This window comes from Stenella coeruleoalba (genome assembly GCF_951394435.1).
Source record: "Stenella coeruleoalba genome assembly, chromosome: 7".
Taxonomy (NCBI): Eukaryota; Metazoa; Chordata; class Mammalia; order Artiodactyla; family Delphinidae; genus Stenella; species Stenella coeruleoalba.
Window position 1 is genome coordinate 24,345,523 of NC_137153.1, and position 21,606 is coordinate 24,367,128.

Genomic DNA, 21,606 nt, shown 5'->3' on the forward strand with positions numbered 1-21,606 from the left:
CATTGTTTGAAATGAAATGCTTTACATTATTATTTTTTCTCATTAAGATTTCAAAATCTGGTGTGCACATCTCTTTTCGGGCTAGCTCTATTTCAAGTTCAATGGCCACATGAGGTAATGGCTTCCATATTGGACAGCACACATATAGAGGCTTGTGGACCCTGCCAAGGCCTCTGAATGAGATGGGGAAGCCACTGGAAGCTTTGGGGCCCAGGAGCATTATCTCTGCCTTAGGTTCTAGAAGGTTCACTCCAGCTGTGATGAGAGAAGATTGCTGTGGGGTGGGAGGCAAAAGGACAGAGCAGGGAGACTGGGAAGGAGACCTTTACCAGTACACAGTGACAATGGTTTGGACCGAGGTGGGGACGGTGGTGGTGGTGAGAGTGGCTGGATTCTGGGTATGTTCTCCCAGGTCTTTCTGCTGTGGATAAGAGAGCAGTCAAGGGAGGGCCAAGAATTTTGGCCTGAGCTACTGGAAGGCTGGAGTTGTTTTCAGAGGGATGAGGAAGACCTGGGGTGGGGGACAGCCTTGGGGGAACGTGGGGTGTGGTTTGAGATGAGGGTGATAGCCTTTCGGGTAGAGTTGATGGGCAGGCAGCTGGACATATGAGTCTGGGGTTCAGAGTGGAGGTCCCTGCCCTGGCTGGGGATATAAATTTGAGAGTCGACAGCGTATTGATGGTGTGTAAGGCCATGCATGAGTGGAGGGCCCTGGGGAGTGGGTGCATATAGAGGAAAGGGGGCTGAGCCCTGGTGGAGAAGATGGAACCAGCGAAGCAGGCCTGGAGGGAGAGCACAGGGAGGCAGCAGGAAGGCTGTGAGAAAAGGGGGGCTGAGGGAGCCACCAGTTGTGTCCAGTGTGCCGATGGGCAGGGGAGGAGGAACCCCCAGGGCCTCTGATCACTGCCAAGGAAGGAGGCAAATGCCAGGCTGCCATGGGTCTAGGAGAGAACGGGAGGGGAGAAAGTGACTACTGATATAGATGACTCGTTTGAGGGGTTTTGCTTTAAAGAGGAGCAGAAAGATAGGGTGGTAGCTTAGCAGTGGGCGTGTGGTCACGAGAAGTTCTTTTTTTCCCTTAAAGATGGGCAATGTAATAGCAGATGGGGATGATCTAGTAGACGAGGGAGAGAGAGAGAAAAATGAGCTCATTCATGCTCACAGCAGCGCTATGAAGTAGGTACTATTTTCCAGACGGGGAGACTGAGGCGAAGGAAGGTCCAGCCACTTGCCCAAGGCCACACAGCTGATAAGCAGCAGGATGAGTAATCGATGCAGATGCCTCAGCTTTAGGATGCCCAGTCTTAACCGTTCCGCTGCTCTGCCTCTTCGTTTCCTAGCTAGATTTGTGAGGTCTTTGAGAAGGGGCTCCTCTTACATGTACGGGTCCAGCCCAGCACCTGGCAGGGAGAGGGCTGTGCAGAGGCGGGACTTGATAGATCATGAATGACCAGGTGATCGGAACACTGGGACCTGTGCTGGAAGTGCCATGGGAGGGTAGACGTGGCCACACCCTAGTCTTTCCCACCCTCGGTGGGGCAGGGCCTCACGTGGATAGGGTAGTGCTCAAGAAATACTGAAAAGCATTTGTTGGGTGGATGAGGAATGAATGAGAGACCATGGCGCATCCATCCTAGGACCTAAGCCGGTGGCTCTCCCTGGTATACCACGGTGCTGGCCAGATCTGGGCTCCTGCTCTGGTTTGCTGCCAGTGTGCTAGAAGATCTCCCACCCAGCTCTCACCAGAATGTCATAGGGTGGCGGGTGAGGGGTCTGTACAGACTGAATTCCTGCCTCCCTACTCTGTCTGTCATCAGGATGGACAAGAGGTGCTCTGCAGGTGGGAGTAGGCTGGTGGCTGGGGGGGGTCCCTGTGCCACGTGTTCCCCTCAGAACAGCTGAGACTTGGGCATTGGGGCAGACACCACAGAAGGACCCTGACAGCTCCCGGGATCACCGAGGTGTTTTGCTCCACAGGCTGTGGCATGAAGCTCAAAGCCACGGCTCTGATGCCAAGGTCCCAGCCTCCAGCTCATCTGCGCTTTGCTTGATTAAGGGCTCAGCCCTGCTGGAGCCTGAGGCTGGCCTTCAGCCTCCTCCTCACACTGCCGGGCTCCCAGCCCAGTGCTTGCTTTCAGTGGTCCTGGCTGCACTAAGTGTCTGCAGTAGCAGTCCCACCCCATGGGGCCTTTTGAAATGTGTGGGGACAGTTTCAGTGGTCACAGTGGTGGGGGTGAGGATGGTGGCTGTGGTGCTGTTGGTACCCTGGCTGCTGAAGATCCCATAGTGGGAACTTCCTAAGGGCCAGCAGTGCTCCCTTACCGGAAGCCCTGCTCACATGTGCGACCTTGGGTGCCCAGGGACCCAGGGACCCATCTTGCATCAATGGCCATCCAGTTGTGTGCTCTTGAGCCAGTCCCTTTGTTTCCCCATTTCCCACTTTTGTGAACAGGGCCACGAACGCCTAGTTGCTTGCTTTTTGGTCTTGTGATAATTTTTTTCTTAAATCAATGTATAGTTGATTCACAATATTGTGTTAGTTTCAGGTGTACAGCAAAGTGATTCAGTTATATACATATATATATATTTTCAGATTATTTTCCATTATAGGTTATTACAAGATACTGAATATAGTTCCCTGTGCTATATAGTAAATCCTTGTTGCTTATCTATTTTATGTATAGTAGTTTGTGTCTGTTAATCCCATACCCCTAATTTATCCCTCCCCCTCCCCTTTTCCCTCTGGTCTTGTTTGTCTTCTGTGTCTGTGAGTCTGTTTCTGTTTTGTGTACAGATTCATTTGTATTATTTTTTAGATTCCACATATAAATGATATCATATAATATTTGTCTTCCTCTGACTTTCATCACTTAGTATGATAATCTGTAGGTCCATCCATGTTGCTGCAAATGGCATTATTTCATTCTTTTTTATGGCTGAGTAGTATTCCATTGTATATATACACCACATCTTCTTTATCCATTCATCTGTTTATGGACACTTAGGTTGTTTCCATGTCTTGGCTATTGTAAATAGCACTGCTATGAACATTAGGGTGCATGTATCTTTTCAAATTGGAGTTTTCGTCTTCTCTGGTTATATGCCCAGGAGTGGGATAGCTGGATCATTTGGTAGCTCTATTTTTAGCTTTTTAAAGGAATCTTCATACTGTTTTTGAAATAAGTTTTAAATAAGACTTTGGTTTAATAGTTGTCATCCTAAAAGCGCACCGTACGTACAGCTTGCTCAGTGGACCCGCATATTAACTTACTTGATCTTCATCACAGCCTTAGGCGGGAGGGCTGCTAAGTGATCCCCATCTCACAGATGAGCAAGCCGAGTCCGAGAGCACAGTGACCCTGGGGTGTGTCCCCAGCATTGGCTGACTGCCTCCTTCCTTCCCTCCAGGGACAGGGGCAGACCCGGCAGTCAGCGCCAAGAGCAACCACTGCCTGGATGCCGCCAAAGCCTGCAACCTGAACGACAACTGCAAGAAGCTGCGCTCCTCCTACATCTCCATCTGCAACCGCGAGATCTCGCCCACTGAGCGCTGCAACCGCCGCAAGTGCCACAAGGCCCTGCGCCAGTTCTTTGACCGCGTGCCCAGCGAGTATACCTACCGCATGCTCTTCTGCTCCTGCCAGGACCAGGCGTGCGCCGAGCGCCGCCGCCAGACCATCCTGCCCAGCTGCTCCTACGAGGACAAGGAGAAGCCCAACTGCCTGGACCTCCGCAGCCTGTGCCGGACGGACCACCTCTGCAGGTAGGGGCCGCTGCAGCTCTGAGGGGAGTCGGCTGGGGTGCTCTGCCTGCTCGACATTCCCGAGTTCGCTGGGTTAGGATCTTGAGCCCAAAGGAGAGGGTGACTTGGACATGTGCAAAACAAATTGTCATTCATTCATTCATTCGTCCTTCCCTTCCTTCCTTCCTTCATCCATCCATCCATCCATCCATCCATCCATTCATCCATCCATCCATCCATCCATCCATTCATCCATCCATCCATCCATCCATCCATCCATCCATCCATCCATCCATTCATCCATCCATCCATCCATTCACCCATCCATCTATTCATCCGTTCATTCATCTGTCCATTCATTTATTCAGCACAGGTTTATCATTTGCCTGCTGTGTGCCCAGCTTCAGGCTAAGCACCATGGGGGAAACCAAGATGAACCACCCTAGCAGCTCGTAATTTAACATCATAGACCCTAGAGCCTGGAGTAAGAAGGGACCTTCAGTGACTTTAGGTCCACTTCTAAAGGAAGCCCACCCATTATCCCAGTGAGGTCCTGTGGCCGTCATGGAAGGGCTCTTGCACATCCCAGAGGCAGCTCCTTCCACACTGACAGCTGAGCTCGTCTAGTGCTGGGTGGAGCATGGGGACTCTGACGGTCCTGGGTTTGAATCCTGACTTTTCCACTTACTAGCTGTGTGATTTGGAGCAGGCTTTTTAAATGTCCTGAGTGTCAATCCCTTCACCCATGAAATGGGAATAAAAATACCCAAGGCACAGCATTATGGTGAGGATTAGATGACATGTGTGTTAAAGCTTAGCGCAGAGTTTGGCATAAAGTAATTGCTTAATAAGTGTCTAATTATTTGGAAGGTTTGTTTTGTTACAGTGAGTTGAAATTTGCCTCTGTGATTCTTCCGTTTTTCTCGTTTGTTATTAACCATGTATTGAACCTCTATTGCATCCAGTGCATGGTTCTAAGGCTCAGGCATGCAGAGGTGAACACGATGCTCTCCAAGGAGCACCCAGAAGGGAGACAGACAGGGGGAGCAGGGATCCCAATGCAGTGGGCTGAGGGCTGTGGGCTCCCAGAGGAGGGTGCACAGGAGAAGGGCATCTGCCTCAACCTGGGGCTCCAGAGGACGGGGCCTTGAGCTGAACCTTGGAACATGAGAAGGAGAAAGCCAGGGAATGAGTCTGGCATGCAAATAAAAGGAACATGTAATGGGGCCACATGTTGTTGGTGGGCAGATGTTAGATGGATGTATGGATGCGGGAGAAACATCTTTTGCACAGAATTATTTGTTGTGTTATTTGTATGTGGGGAAAGAATATGCAAAGGCTGGAGGGTAGGAGAGAGCCTGTGGTTATGGGCACCTGCAGGTGGTGGGTGCACGTGGAGTGTGGGCCACGGGGTGGGAAGGCCAGAGGTGAGGCTGCTAGGGAGACAGGGATTGCTTACTGTACCCCAGACACTGGTCTATTATATGGTTTATCTCATTAATCCTTGCAACAAGGCTACGAGGTAGGTACTGTTATCGTCTTTATCTGTCAAATGATCAGGTTGTAGAAAGTGACTTGCCCAAGGTCACACAGCTCATGCATTTGAGAGCTGGATCCGATCTCCAGTGCTTTCCTCCCAGTGTAGCACACTGGCCTGGACTAAGATAGTGGCTGTGGGCATGGGGAGAAGTGCATCAGTTCAGAGATGATTGGTAAGTAGACTTGACAGGACTGGGGACTGGTTGAAAGTTCCCTGGAGGGAGAGGCATTTCTGCTTTGTTTACTCCGCACCTGGTCCTGCACATAGAGCCTGACGCATGGCGAGCGCTCCATGAACATTACTTGAATGGATACATGAATGGTGGCCACCATGTTTACCGGGTGAATAATTCTGGGGCGATGGATCATTCAGCACTGGGGGTGCACAGCATCTGAGATGGTGGTGCGGGGGGGACCATTGCCACCCCCGTTGCAATGTCTGGGGCATTTGGACCTGTGGGCCTGGAGCTCAGTAAAGAGGTTGGAGTGGAGAAATGGGGTTGGGGGTTGTGGCGGGGACTGGAGGATGGGGCTGCAGAGGGAAGGGAGCTCAGGGCCTGTGTGGCTGAAGAGGAGGCACTACCTTGGTTTGGAAAATGAGCTGGAGTTCGGAGAAGGGCTGATCCCCGCAGGGCTGGGAAAGCCTGAAGAAAGTGGGCTTTTCTTTTTTGCTTACTTAAAGAAACATACCTTATTGCTTACAAAAACAATGGGAGCGATTTCAAATAAGATATGCACACTACAAGAGGATGATTAAAAGTAGAAACCGAGGGACTTCCCTGGTGGTGCCGTGGTTAAGAATCCACCTGCCAGGGACACGGGTTCGAGCCCTGGTCCGGGAAGATCCCACATGCCGTGGAGCAGCTAAGCCCGTGCGCCACAACTACTGAGCCTGCGCTCTAGAGCCCGCGTGCCACAACTACTGAGCCCACGTGCCGCAACTACTGAGCCCGCAAGCTGCAACTATTGAAGCCTGCTCGCCTGAGCCTGTGCTCCGCGACAAAGATAAGCCACTGCAATGAGAAGCCCGTGCACCGCAACGAAGAGTGGCCCCCACTCACCGCAACTAGAGAAAGCCTGAATGCAGCAGTGAAGACCCAATGCAGCCAAAAGAAAAAGGCAAAAAAAAAATTAGAAACTGAGGGCCCACAAAAGGAAGTCAGGAGTCTGGCAGGCTGGGGCTCAGCTTCCCGAGAGCTGAGAGAAAGCCAAGACGGGATGGGCCATGTCACTCCCCAAACGTGACGGAAGGAGCCTATTAATTCTTGGATGGAAATGCATTTCTCCTTGTCCTAAATGCTAAACTGACCTGGTCAGGCTGCACAACAAAAGGTGTATGTGGGGTGGCAGGATGGACGAGGGACTGTAGGGGCTGGAGGGCCAGCCTGAGTCCAGGCTCAGTGACCACAAGCCAGGGTGTCAGGACCAAGGCCAGGTGCACCACTGCCCGGCTTCAAACCTCAGGTGGACGTCTCTGCAGGGGTCCTGAGCAGAGCAGCCTTGTGAACACCCTTTATTAGTGGTGTTTTAAGGGAGGACAACATGTGCAGCTCCTAAGGAGATTGGAGAGCGTGGAGCAGGGTGGTTTTGGTGGCCTGTAGAACATCTGTGTCTGTTCAAAGAGCCAGAGGGGTTTTTGTTTGTTTGGAGATGGGGGGAGTTAGGAACAGGAGAGCTGGGGCAGAAGCTTCACGTGGTAGAACCAGAGGTGTTTAAACAAAACTAAGTATTGGGAGCGTCAAGAATGAGGCGTCCCAGGACCTAAGGGCTGACAGTTTTCTGAGAGGCACCGAGCCAAGCCTGTGAGTGCCATGCATCCTGATATAAATTTAAACAACAGTGGGACTTCCCTGGCGGCTCAGTGGTTAAGACTTCACCTTCTAATGCAGGGGGTGCGGGTTCGATCCCTGGTTGGGGAGCTAAGATCCCACATGCCTCGTGCCCAAAAAACCCAAAACATAAAACAGAAGCAATATTGTAACAAATTCAATAAAGTCTTTAACATTGGTCCACACCAAAAAAAATCTTAAAAAAAAAAAATTAACAGCAACCATGGGACTCAAGGACAGTGCTGTGTCTGGATTATTGAGTTGGGTCTCGCATAGGAAGTTCCAGGTGATCCTGGATGTGGCCGGCTGAGCTCCTGGTCTAGAACCAGGGCGTTCCTCTAATGCATCTCCCCCAACTCCCATCCCACCCAGCTCCCATCCCCATGCAGATTTAAAGTATGGTCCTGCAAGTGGGAAGACGAGGGGTGAGGGCAGAACCCGAGGGTAGGGTGAGTCTGGCAGGACCTGGGGGCTTGTTACAGTGTGGCCAAGTGTCCTTGGGAAGCTCTGTCTGTGATGCAGAGTGGGAGGTGGGTGGAGGTGTTTGCCATGGTAACCCCGCAGCTGCAAGAGCTGCCTTCTGTGCTCACCCTGCCCCTGGTCTTCCGCATGATCCTGGATGGACAATTTCATTCTGCGTGCCCGGGCTGCTTCTTCACTGATCAAACAAGGATGCTCCCCATTTTCCAAGGACCCTTCCCGGTCTTTGGATCTGAGTCTATCTCAAGCAGCTTTCCCATCTGCCTTCTTCCCCTGCGCCTCCACTTGAGGTCATATTCCTAGAGAGGTGAGCCCTTGCTACAAGAGGAAATGACCAGAGATCTCTCGTCAGGGTAGATGATGTGGAAGGGCAGCTTTGATGGAGAGGAGCCGACTTCCTTCCATGCTCTTGCGGGCTTGACTTACCGATGCCTGGACCCTGTCTTTGTGGTCCATGGAGGAGCCCGGAAGGTGATGGGTGGCTGGGGAGGGGGCCTCTGGAGAACAGGCAGTTCTCCACTATGCCCAGGAAGGGGTGCTCTCCCTTCCCTCCTGGCCTTGGTTTCCTCCAGGTTTCTGCCTACCAGGGTGGCCACCACAGGTGGAAATCTTGTCTGTGAAAATGGGACGACCCAGTGCCATGGTGTTTGGAGCAGGAACGGGGGACCCCCCAAGTCTTCCTGTCCTGGCTACTTTAGTGGATGGAGCTGGCCTTGATGGGGGTCACGGGAGAGCCTCTCTGGGCTGACTCTTTGGGAATGAGACCCTTGTCTGCAGGCATCTCCTAGAACATGCTCCACCCTCCAGGGCTATAGTGTCCAGTTTGCACCTCACTGGGCCTGCCTGGCCCCCCTTACCCTTCAGCTTGGGGAGTTGGCCCGGCTATGCCCAGGCTTCTCCCTGAATGAATCTTGGCCCAGGACTCCTTGGGGGACAGCTCGGCCAGACCCCTGCCCCACGGCACTCCATTAAAGCAAGCCCATTGACGTGCTGTGTGGCGCACCTAGCGGCAGGCCTTGTACAGCCCCGTGTGATATTCAACAGACTCTGCTGTGCTCTCTTACGAATGTTACTAAGCACAAAGCAGAGGGGTTTGCAGAGGGGTTTGAAGGGTATTTTTTGGGGGTGCTTGTGGGTATTGGGAGCATTTCCGAACCCTCTTCCTGCTCTTTGGACCAGGATCAGTTTGGGGTCAGTGACCAAGGCAGGGAACCTCTGAGAGTGGAAGCTTCCTGCTCAAGCCGTGGGTCCGACTCTTCTTGAAGTTGCACTCCGGGAGCCCATGCCCTGCCTTCTGCCTTTGTCTGCTTCACATCCCACGGGCCTTTAGGGCTGTGGATTTAGGACCAGGAGAAGCTTTTCCTTTAAAAGCCTTCTGATATGGAGTCTGGAAAGCCTGGAGAATCTCTTGGAATGGTTCCATGGAATTTGGCTAATTTCTCGCACCCCAGCCCCCCAGTGAGCCATGACCTACTTCTTTTTTAAACGTAATCTTTTGGTTTATACTTTCTAAGCTTACACTCATTGCAAGGATGGTCCAGATTGTGTGTGTGTGTGTGTGTGTGTGTGTGTGTGTGTGTGTGTGATGATTGTGTTGTATTGTAAACTGTGTCCCTCCAGGCCTCATTTGGAGAGGCCCGCTAAAATGCCCTGTTCCTCTTGGTCGGCCAAGAGGATATAAATAACTCGGTGCTGGCCCTATGCCATATCTCGGGCTGTATGTTAACCTTTGGGTGCCGAGGATGTGCATAAATAAATTCCAGCCTGGGACTACCCTGGCTGCCTGGGCTCCTTTGTGCCGTGGACACTGTCCTTGTCGGAGAGGATTGCTGGGAAGGCAGAGGGGTTGGTGTCTCCCTTCTCAACTGTCTGCAGGGAGCAGGGAGGCATCCCTTCAGCAAGCTCCCTCCCCACCCTTGCCTAGCTTGGTGTGTGTCTGGTGTCTGTAGGCAGTGTGGGTGGACAGGTCTGGGTTTGATTCTTGGCTCCTGGGGGCAGTCCCTCAGCTTCTTTTGGACTCTAGAATCTGCTGGCTGATGTTTTCAGCAGATTTTCTCTAAAGGGTAGCAAATGATTATTTGAGTACAGGCTTGGGGCTTCCATGCCTTTACTTCTTTTAAAGGAGAGGATCTTGAATATCTCGAAATCAGATGTAAAGTTTTGCGTGTATATTCTAAAGAGAAACTTGTTGCTTTCATTGGATTCTTGAAGGATTCTTTGACCTCCCCAAACTTAAGAATCTCTGCCATCTCTAGATGGCCAACTTGGACTGGCTGTCTGAAGGATTGTGAATCTGCCTCCTGGCTCAATAGCAAAGAGAGCTGTGATTGATTAGTGATGTCTGCCACTGGCATGGAAGGGGAAGAATGGGTGCCCTGCTAGAACCCAGCTAGTCATTCCTGGGACCAGTGGTTCACCAGTAGCAGGAGGAATGGGGGTTTTGGGGCCATTCCTTTATTCATTTGACCACTGTTTGTTGATTGTCCACTCTGGGCCAGGCCTCGTGTTGAGATTAGAGAATTAATGAAGTAGGCAGAGGCCCTTGCCCTCAGGGGACTCCCAGTCCAGTGACTGGACACTGTGGTGATTGCCTCTGCAATGGGAATGGAACCACACAATGAACCAGATGATAGCATTTCCATTCAAGTTCTCTTGAAATCCCAATTCTGCTCTGCTCCCTACCAGGCCTTCCCTGGGTCACTCTGGTGGCTCAGAGAGCAGCTGTTTCTTGGGGGAGATGAGGCACAGACAGATGGACTTTGTTCAGGGGCCCGTCTGGCCTCAAACAGAGCTCAGAACCCAGCAGCCCTATCTGTCTTCAGAGCAGAGCTGTGCCCAGGAGTGCCATGGGGTAAAGAAGTCACATCCTCCTGAAGAAGACTTAACCAGGTTGCAGTGGGGGGAGACTCTGTGGGGAGGGACATGGGATCCTCGGTCCTGCCAGAGACCCTGAGACCCATCTTCCCCTTGAGGATCCCATGTTGGCTTCTGCTACTAGCCTCAGTAGAGGCCCTGTTTACCCTTGAACTCTGTGCTAAGGGTGCCTAGATTTTTCCTCTTGGAATTTCCTGTGGCAAATTGACACAAGGCTGGAATGTTGAACATTACTAAAAGCTCTGGGAGAATAAACACAGAGAGAAGCTGCAACCTAGATAGTTAGTTTGCAAGATAGGGTTTATACGGCTTTCTGCTCTGGCTGCTACAGGGAGGTCAGCACGGCTGGGTAGAGTGCCTTTACCTTTTACCACCCAGGCTGCTCTCTGGGCACCTGGGCTCCATAAAGCTCACACCCCAGAGAGGTGAGGTGCACCCTTGCCTAGCCAAGGCTCCCATTGGTGGAGTTCTGTGTGAGAACCCACTCCATCCCTGGCTGATTGGAAGGAGGAATGACCGATCGTGGGGATGCTGCTTATGCAGAGAGAATCAGAGTACAAGTTGGTCAGGGTTGGGTGTGTTTTTGCTCGCACAGGGTGGGGCGTGCTCTCAGCTACCCAGATGTTACTTCGTTCACCAGGCTCCTTGATTATTTCTGCTTCCATTCAGTGACCTGGGCTTTCTCTTTGCTCGTCGGTGTCCCCTGGAGCTGCTTTGACAAAATACCATAGACCAGAGGGCTTAACCAACAAACATGTTATTCTCACAATTCTGGAGGCTGGTAGTCCAAGATCAGGGTGCCAGCATGGTTGGGTTCTCAGCGAGGGCCCTCTTTGGGGTAATTTCCTCACGTGGCTTCCTTGTTCTTTGCGTGCCAAGAGGGATTGGGTGTTCCTTCCTCTTTTCATGAGGGCACGAATCCCATCACAGGGGCTCTACCCTCATGACCTAATTACTTCTCAAAGACTCCACCTCCAAATACCATTGCATTGGGGGATGGGGTTTCAACCTATCCATTTGGAGTGGGGGGACACATTCAGTTTGTAGCACCTAGACTTGCACTTCATTCAAAGCCTGTTTGGTTCTCATCTCCCTGAGCCCTTTCTTAGCCTCTCCTTCCAATGATGCTTTCTAGAACTCCTCTGCATCCTTCCTGTGGCACTAATCCTGTGGCTTTCCTTTGATACTTTATCTTCCCAACTAGGTCTCTGTTTTTAATACTCTTATATGTATATAATATGTGTATGTACTGCCACATATATGTATAATGTTGATTAATATATTTAACGGATACTTATTGTGTACCAGACACTGTGCTAGACACTGGATATAGATACTTACTGGAGAAACAGTAGAAACGGTCCTTGCCCCCTTGGAGCTTATGTCTGATGGGGGACATAGACAATAGTCAAGCAAACAGACAAGTATATGGTTAACATCTTTGACACGAGCAGGATGTAGAAAGAGAGTATAATGGGGGAAGGAGGGAGGACCTCTTTGGGCAGAGCAGTCAGGAAAAGTGTATCTGAGGAGGTGACATTTAAACTGAGACCTGAAGGACGAGGAGCCAGAAGTAAGCCAGGTAGAAGAAAGAACATCTCACTCAGAGGCAGTAGCATGCGCAAGAGTTGGGGGGAGGAGAGGAGCTCGGCATTGGCGTTGGCATTGACGGGGCTGGCGTGGCTGGAGCAGAGGGGACTCGGGAGAGACATGCAGGCAGAGCCAGGTCACACGGGACCGTGTAGCCCGGGGCAAGGAGTTTGGATTTCTTCTGAGTATACTTAGAAGCCAGCGAGTGACATTATCGAAGTTGTGACATAAAAAGATGACTCTGGCTACTGGGTGGAGAATTAAGGGAGAAGGCAAGAATGACCTCGGAGAGACCAGGGAGGAGGTTATTTCAGTATACTAGATCAGAGATGACGGCAGCCCAGGCCAGGGGGTTGGCCGTGTGGAGTGAGGTAAGTGGGTAAATTTGAGATAGTTTGGAGATGGACATGAGGTACCTTGATGTGGCAGCGAGGGAGACAGAGGAACTCGAGGAGAGCTCACAGACTTCTGGCTTGAGCCACTTGGTGGGCAATGGTGCCACTTTCTGAGATGATGAAGGCTGGAGGGGGAGATAAATCAGGAGTTCCATTCTAGGCACGTTAATTCTGAGATGCCTTTGAGACATTCCCATCTGGAGCTTGACTGGAGTTATACATTCTGGGGGTCATTAACATACTTATGGTGGTTAAGGCCAGGGGAATATGTAGGTTCTCCTAGGGAGAGGCCAGCATGAGAGGAGGCCCTGAGAATGCGCCTGGCTCCCCTGTAAATGCCCGGTAAGGGTTTGGGGGTGTTGTTATGGCGCCCCAGGAGTCAAAGAAGAGTTTTGAAAAAGAAGGCGTGGACAGCTGTGCCCGACGCTGTTGAGAGGTCTGGAAAGGTAAAGACACCAGGTAACTGTTGGATTCGGGAAAGTGGAAGGCGTTGGTGACCTCTTCAAAAGCAGTTTGGATGAAGTGGTGATTACAGAAACCTGACCAGAGGGAATTCCCTGGCAGGCCAGTGGTTAGGACTCCGTGCTTTCACTGCCGAGGGCCTGGGTTCAACCCCTGGTCGGGGAACTAAGATCCCACAAGTGGCACAGCCAAAAAAAAAAAAAAAAAAAAAGAAACCTGATCAGAGCTAAAGAAATGTTTGTAAGTTGGCTGGTCAGAGCTTCCTGGGAAATATCCTCATGGAAAAGGAACCCATCCAGTGTGGGGAAGTTGCTCATCTGTCCCTTCAGTGGAGAGATAGCTGAGGAAAACTCAACACTGGCTTGGCTTTGGGAAGTGTGGGCTGGGGGTCCTGCCAGCATGGGCAACCCAGGGGCACCGTCATGGCACTCTGCAGGTCCCGGGAGCACACCCTCGGCCAGGGTCAGTCTGGATCCTGAGGCCGTGCAGCCTTGGGACAGCCCGTAGCATGGGCCACATGTGCCTGATGGTCTCGGATGCTAGTGCATACACTGCAGTGGGATGAGGACCTCAGCATCCCCTCCTCCCATGTCCTCCCTGGGCTCTCAGGGACCACGATATGGACACTGCAGACTCAGTTTCTCCAGCCATGGCCGAAAGACTCTTTACAATGTGGGAAGAGACCTTTCTCTAAGCTCTGGGCTCTTCTGAGCAACCTAGCTGGCCCGCCCTCTCAGAGAAGAAGGCTCTGGGGCTGCCAGGAGGAGCCTTGCTTTTTCAGCCTTCTTCCTTGAGGAGATTCCTAGAACAGGCTGAGCAGTGCCTGAGAGGTGCCCCCAGGCTCCCTGCACTGGACCTCCTCTCCGTGCTGGATGTGGGATGTGACCTCTCCTGTAGCCAGCCAGGACGTGGTCTTTGACCTCCCGGGGCGGTACCCACAGAGGTGAGGAATGCTGCCCTGCTTCTTCTTAAGTAGCATTAGCCTGGCATTCTGGGGCCAGCTGTCCTCCTCAGGGCCCTTTTGGGGGCTCTCTTGGAATGCTCGGAGACCTGCACATGCCTCTGTTATCCCAGGGTCTCTGAGGTGGGTAAGCATAGTGGAGCACCATGGGCGCCCTCCCACCTAGAGTAGAACCAGGACGTTGAATTAAGCACCAAGGAACAGTAAGATCCTCAAATGGAGTGAGAGGGAAATCTGGGGAGAGCTGCTCATACCCTGCCTGGCCCAAGGTGCATTGCGCTGGTCCAACAGGAGTCCTCCTGAGTGCGCGAGTTCTCCATCACTCAGCCTTTGGTGGGCTGGGGGTGGTCTCTGAGCACTGTGACGTGCTCAAGAAAAGGTTCCCCAGAAATGTTCTTCAGAGGGTCTTGAGTCGCAGCCCCGGCTTCAGATCCTTGCGTGGGCAGTTGTGAGACCTCAGCCTGGTTCTTTAACGTCACGCAACCTCTGTGCTCCTTGTCAAAATCAGGATGGTTACGCCCACATGGAAGCTTGGTCACCCATTCCCCAGGACTTCCATGGAGCTCCATTTCCAGGTGCTCATCAGCCCGGATGCTGAGATAAACTGCCGGCCTGCCCAAGCAGCCCCCAGGCTGTGCCGGCTGGGAGGGGGAGGGCTGGCCCCCGAGGGTGACAGGGGCTGTCGGGCAAGGCGGCTTGGAGGAGGCATCTGAGCCGAGCTTGAAGGAGGAGTAGGCAGGCCTGTTCTAGCAGGCAGCCCTTCTGGTCCTCGCAGGGGGAATATGTGTCTTGACAGGGGGGGCCAGGCAAGGGTGAATCAGCTCCTAAAACCTTTGTGCATTTTGCCAAGGAGTCTGATTTTCTCCGGAAGACAATGGGAGCCATGAAGTGTTTTAGGCAAGAGAGTGACACAGTACAGTTAGTGCTTTAGAAAGATCCCTTTGGCCACTGTGTGTACAATGGATCAGAGGAGGGAGCGGCTGGAGACCGGGGGGCCTGCTGGGGACCCACTGTGATGGGGCCTGAGATCAGGAGGCTGAGGCAGAGGGTGGGTGGGGAGGGGCTGGGTCTGAGACCTTCAGAGGTCGGTTCCCAGGGACTTGCTGAACATGGACAGTGAGGGAGCGGGGAGGAGTCCAGGCGGACACTGCAGTCTCTGGCTTGGTGGCCGGCCGGCTGGCGAAGCCGTTACCTGAGGGAAGGGAGGAGGGGGTCTGGGCATAGAGGGGAGATGTTTGGGTTTCGAACTTGTTTGTTGGGAAGCCTTTGGAACAGGCGAGTGGAATTGTGTATGTGGGAGTTTGGGAGAGAGGCCGGAGCTTGAGATTGAGATTATGGGGTTAAGTGAAATAAAGCAGGAAAAGCAGTGAGCCTAGGGCTGGGCACACAGGTGCACGGTAAACATGAGTTCCTTCAGAGAGCTTGTAAGCGTGTTTGGGGAGACGAGGCTCACACCTGTAGAAACATTTAACATGAAGAGGAGGCCCTGCTTAATTAAGTGTTGTAAGGATTATACTGTGTGCTGCAGCCATTCAGAAAAGGGGAGCGGTGTGGCCAGAAGAGCCACGGAAGGCGGTGTGGAGTTGGGGTCCCGCAGCTGGGGAGGGAAGGAGGCTTCCAGAAGGGGGCAGGAGGGGGAAGCAGGGCTGGGCACGGCTACTCCCAGGAGAGAGGGATGTTCTGCTCACAGCACAGGTGCCAGTGGTGGGAGGAGTGTGTGTGTGTGTGTTTATGTGTGTGTATGTGTGTTTGTGTGTATTTATGTGTGTGTGTTTATGTGTGTGTATGTGTGTTTGTGTGTGTATGTGTGTGTATATGTGTGTGTTTCTGTGTGTATATGTGTGTGTGTGTGAGAGAGAGAGGGAGAGAGATTGGAGCTTTGAGATGCCCTGGGGAGACACTGGGCAGATAGGGACGACCTGTCCCAGCCTCCCACCTGTTGGTCCCCAATTCCAGCAGACTCTGGGTCCTCCAAACTTGTTGCTCAATACGTGGAAGAAATAGAGGCATGTGAAAAGAGTCCCGGATTAGGAGTCATACTACATCCTAGTACTGCCGCAGTCCTAGTACTACCTCGGCCTGTAACTAACTCTGTGATCTTGTTGCCAACTGGAACGAGTCACCTTGTTAGGTAGGGAGTTCCGCATCCTAAGAGGTATGGAGCAGAGGCTGGAGGCCTCCTGCCAGACCTCAGATGAGTGTCAGGTTTGGGACTTTGCAGGTCCCTTCTGAGCTGCTGTAACGTGACCCTCCTGTCTCTTGGGGTCACGTGAAGGGAGTGGATTATGGGTACCAGGAGGCTCCCTCTGCCCCCCTCCCCTCCTCTCCTTCCCCTTTCTTTCTTTTTCTCCTGATTTTCAAAATGAAGTTCACTTTCCTGCGTTTGCTGATGACAAAAGCTGTATGTGCTCGCTATAAAACGTAATTCTGCCGAGACAGGAAGGTCACCTCGAGAAAGCGGAGATCATCCGCGGCCCTAACACCCTGAAATAACCCTGAACTAAGGGAACGTTTAGGAGAATGTAGACTTCCAGGCTTTTAACATATGCATACACGTATTTTTAACAACACTGATGTCATGCGGTACATGCTGTTTTGTTAGCTCTTTTTCCTCTAAATATATGAATGTTTCAATCTTAACGTCTCCGCACACGCAGGTTTACTGGTTTTGGTGGTGGTCTCGTTTCCCCTGTGGGTGACACGCAGAGCTTGCTATGGTTACACGTGTACATCCACTCTGTCATATAAGAAACTCATGTTTGGATCTGAGCCTGCCACGTGGTAGGGGACAGATATTCTGGGCCCTCAGAGGGAAGGGAGTACTTAGGCAACAAGAGAGCTCTGGGATCCCTGACTTGGGCCTTCCTCGAGGTGAAGGGGAGGACGGGGGACTGGATTGAAGTAGGATCTCCACAGTGGGTGGGCGTGTTTCTGGGTAGTTGCCATTTGTGGGTTTGGGTTGTTCTCCACTGAGGGACCACTCAGGAGAGGATAGTCTGTTTCCTCTAACTTCTCAGGGCGGTGTGCGGGGTGAGGACTGTACCAAGCAGTGAATTTGAGAACAGAAAAAGCAGAGGCCTCTTTAGCAGCCATCCAAAGACAAGGAAGGATGATGCCCAAAGTGGAACGTTTTAGGAATCTGTACGTGTGTCGGCATCATAAAAGAATAAGCTGGTTGGTAATGTCAAGAGCAGGGCTGCGGGCCACGTTGGAGAGGGTTGGTGGGCCAAGCCTGGAAGGAAGGTGGGCCTGGGGTGGTGACGTATTTTCTCCCTTCGGTTTTCCTAAGTGTTTGTGTCTCTGGGGGAGTTTTAAGTAAACCAAGCAAGGATCATTGCCTGCAACTTGTTAATCCTCCCCTAGTTACAGCAAAGATGATTGGAAATCCCTAAGAAATCAAAAATTAGTAGCTACCAGGTGGTAACCAGTGAGCTCCGAAGATGGAGGCTGCAGCAGCAGAGGTCATTAGGCTGCCAGCTCTCCCTGCTGCTCTCGGAAGGAGGTGGAGAGCTGTGCTTGGAGCAGAGGTGGGCTCTTACCTCCCGGAAGATGCACAGGGCGGGAAGAAAGCTGGGCAGGTGCACAGGTCTGGGGAACCCCCGCCTCCTCCTTTCCCCTGCTGGGAACTCATCCACAGACGCCCAGGCGGGAGGAGGCACTTTGGCCACCTCTTGGCCACCTCTTCTGCCTGTTTCTCCTTTTGCAGGCTCAATTGTATTCTAGTTGCTTTCATTAGGGCCTGTGTCTTTAAGGAGGTTGAGTTGGTAAGGGGGCCTCAGACAGAACCAACCAGAACACCTGCACTGGTCCTAGATGGGGAGGAGAGGGCCCTGGAGATCCCTGCCCACTGGCCTGAGCACCCTGCCTCCTGCACTGCTTGAAGGAGGCGTGGCTTGGAGGGCCCCTAGTTCGAGGATGTGTAACAGGGGGCGCTGGCAGCGGTGAGGGGGGGCCTTGGTTGCTCTGTCTGTAGTGTGCCTCAGGCTGATTCATGATGGGAGGAAAGTGTGCTGTCTGAGGAGGTGGCAGCTGTGGGCAGAACAGGACAGCGTTGTGTCTGAAAATGTTTCTGGGTGGAGCCTGGGGGATCCATGATTCTACCTCAAAACAGCTAGAGGCAGGCTTGAAGCTCATCCCCACAAAATTTCATTTTAGAGATGAAGAAGCTGAGGCCCAGAGAGGTGGAGTTATTTGCCCACAGTCACACGGCTAGGGAGTGGCAGGACTCAGGCAAGAGGTCAGGTCTGGCCTCCCTGGGCAGTGTCCTGTCCTGAGAGGAGGCTTGGCATAGTGGAGGGCTAACTGGACAGGGGGTCAGACACTGGGGTCCCAGACTCAGGACTTGAAACATCTCTGAGTTTCCTTATTTAAAGAACAGACAGGGGCTTCCCTGGTGGCGCAGTGGTTGAGAGTCCGCCTGCCGATGCAGGGGACACGGGTTCGTGCCCCGGTCCGGCATGTGGGAACATGCCGCGGAGCAGCTGGGCCCGTGAGCCATGGCCGCTGAGCCTGCGCGTCCGGAGCCTGTGCTCCGCAACGGGAGAGGCCACAACAGTGAGAGGCCCGCGTACTGCAAAAAAAAAAAAAAAAAAAAACAGAATCAAATCTGTCCTGTCCACCTCATGGGGCTGTCGTAGAACAGAAAATGAGAGAAGCGCCGTGATGGTACTTGGAATGCTGCAAAGAATCCCCCTCCCCTACACCCCTCCCCACCATGTTTAAAACTGTGATGTTCCGCAGCACAGGGTCCTGGCCTGTACTGTGGAAAGGGAGGCGGGCAGCGTCGGGTAGGTCCCCACACAGGGGGAAGGGACGGACTGTCAGGGAAGGCTTGATGCTTGAGTCCATGCAGAGCCCTGGAGGTGGCTTTTGGCTTCTGGCCGTGGACAGGAGGTCTAAGACCACTTGGATCACGGGCTAGACCGGACCTCCGCTTCCTTCCTTTTCCTTCCAGCTCTTTGCAGGAAGCTCGTTAGACAGTCCTGAGCCCCTGTTGTTGCGCGAGAATCCCATTTGGTTTGTCCATGGCGCAGTGAAGGCTGGGCTGGAAGGGGCGGGGCGTGGGGTGCCCATCTTGGGAATCCGCAGTCCAGAGCCCCTCTCCCACCCTCCCTTTCTCCATAAGGGCTCACACCTGCATTGCTCCTGTCCCCCATTGCCCTCCCTTCCCCCCTGGATCAACCTCTCAGAGGTCAATGGCAAAAAGGAGGGGGGAGAAACAGAAATGATGATGACTGATTTTCTTCTCCTGTCGGAGCCTGGGGAGGGTGGTTGTTTTGCTTCCTGGACCTCAGCGGAGAATTCTCTGCCAGACAATCATCTCAGTGCTTTCATTGCTTTCTGATGCTCTCCTAACTGCACAGGGTCGGCTATTAAATGGTCATCAAACCTCAGCCTCTATCCCATCAATAGTCATAAAGTTGGGGAGATAAAAGCCATCAGTTTTCCATTATAGCTGAAAGCAATACTGTAGATAGCTATTTTCTGAATGCTGCAGATAGATGTATTTTAACCAGAGCAGGGTTTTCAGTGGGTCCCCAACTCAGCAGCTGTGAGTCCTGCTGGGCCCGGGAGAACCTGCCAGGTGGTGGTTGAAATGAGGGAGGGGCCAGGGCTTTCTCTCCCTTTGTCTCCTCTCTCCTAGGATTGAAAGGGCACATCCTCAGGTGTGGGATGCTGGGGCAGGGGCGCTGCGGTGGTGGGCCTGTGGGCGTCTTCCCTTGGTTCTGACCAGGGGCTGTGCATAAATGCAGGGGTTGTGGTCTGCTCATTCTAATGAGAAGCGACCCTCCCCTGCCTGATCTCGGGCTGCGGGCAGGCCTGGGGCTAGGCTCAGGGTAGGTGCCTGGTGATTCGAGGTGTGGGTGTGCGGGCCCGCAGGCTGGGTCTGGTGGAATAGGAGGGGCTGCAGCCTAAGGAAGCTGCGAGACAGCGGCGGACCATCGGGAGGATGGCTGCTCCTGATATATAGTCCCTGTAGCTTCTCACAGATGAGCAGGCCATTTGGAAATGGATTTTGCAAGCAAATAGCTCGGCAGTGAGCAGCCATCAGATAAGTCCTCAGAATGAACTTTTCAAAGCACTCAAACCCCAGGGCCCTCCCGCCTCTGGTTCCAGAAGAATCTGGGATCTGAGACCGCCTGCCTCGGACCCCCGCCTGCAGCCTCCTCTCCTGGCCCTCCTTCCAGGCACCTGTGCCCCAGCCTCCCTGGACGGGTAACTTCCCTCTGCTCTTCCTGCCTCTGGGGTCCTGCAGGGACCAGCTCCCCTGCCTGGGCCGTCCTCCTAATGAAATGGAAAGTTCCCGTTCATCTTAGGAGACCCTTTGAGGTCACCATCTCTTTGAAGCTTCTCTGTCTTCCTGGAGGTTATGTTTTCTGTTCCCTGTGCTCCTACACCGCTTGTCCCGACCCCCGTCAGAGGTCTTCTTAGGATGCATTGCAGTTGTAACATGTGTGGATTTCACTCTACAACACACTCTGGGGTCAGGTCACATTTCCTGATTTTTCTAAATTGGCTCCAGGTTCTCCCTGCCCCAGCCTGGCCGGCAGGAAATGCAATACCATTAATGGAGCTTCCCTTGTCTGTGGCATGCGGGATCCAGGCTCAGGGCATGGGAACCTGCAGCGGTGAGGAGGCTGCTTGCCCGCCTGTGGCATTGCTCCCCCTGCCAGCTTTACAGTGGGGCTGGGGCCTTCAGCATCTGCTGGGCAGCCCCGAGACCCCACAGTTGTAATCTCCACTGACCCCAGATGTGCCCAGAGGGAGCCCGCTGACCGGGCACTTCCCTCAAGGCCATGGGGACTCCCTGTTCAGCAGCTCCCGGGGTCCCTCATGTGGGCCCTAGAGCAGGGGGCCCAGGTTTCCTCTAGCTTGGGGAATGGTTTTCTCTCCTGCCCCACTGGGCTTCTCTGCCTTCTCCATCACCAAGCCCTGGCACCTCCCGCTCCTGGCTTGCTTTCACTGGGCTTCTGAAGATAAGGCCTCTTCTTAGCGGCAGGCACGCTCAGGCCTCCCGGCCTCAAAATCCTGTTCTCCTTCTAGAAGGGACACATGGGTGTCGGGGGAGGAAGGGAAAGCACCTTTTATCATTTCAATTCTCCTTCTTCGGTGTCTTCTCCACCAAGTTATCCTGCATGCAGCTGCCACGTGGCCTGTCCACGTGCCCCTGCACCTAGCCTAGGGCTGGCACAGTGGAGGGTGCAAGAAATACTTGTTGAATTCTTTTTTTTTTTTTTTTTTTTTTGCGGTACGCGGGCCTCTCACTGTTGCGGCCTCTCCCTTTGTGGACCACAGGCTCTGGACGTGCAGGCTCAGCGGCCATGGCTCACGGGCCCAGCCGCTCCGCGGCATGTGGGATCTTCCCACTTGTTGGATACTTGAATGCTCTTTCTTGCCTTAAACAGAGATTGTAGGAGGTAACTTAACCTTTTCTTATTGACGCAGTGCTCTCCTTAACTACCGGTTAATTCGCACAGATGGCGTCCGCGATGCCTTCAGGTGTTACTGACTTACAGAGAACTGTTGGACCCTACACTAATTAGCCTCAGACACCGTGAATCTTGAGTAATTGTGTTTTGCTTTTCTAGTATTTCTGTTTCCTTCACTGTGTCTGCTGTCACTTCTCGCTGAAGGTTCTGTCTGCCCCTGGGAGTTTCCCTCTGTCATCCGTTTTCTTTCACTGGTTTTCTCTGGAACAGAAAAGCAGATTACCTGAGTGTTCAGATTATCTAT

General features: G+C 52.8%; 1 protein-coding gene across 1 annotated transcript in view; it reads left to right on the forward strand.

The window, feature by feature from the left end:
• The window catches only part of GFRA2 (GDNF family receptor alpha 2), a 96,096-nt gene that overhangs the window by 36,662 nt on the left and 37,828 nt on the right, over positions 1–21,606 (forward strand). The window contains exon 4 of the mRNA XM_079926728.1: positions 3,409–3,763. Within this exon, the coding sequence (XP_079782854.1) occupies positions 3,409–3,763 (355 nt within the window). The remainder of the gene's footprint in view (positions 1–3,408; positions 3,764–21,606) is intronic.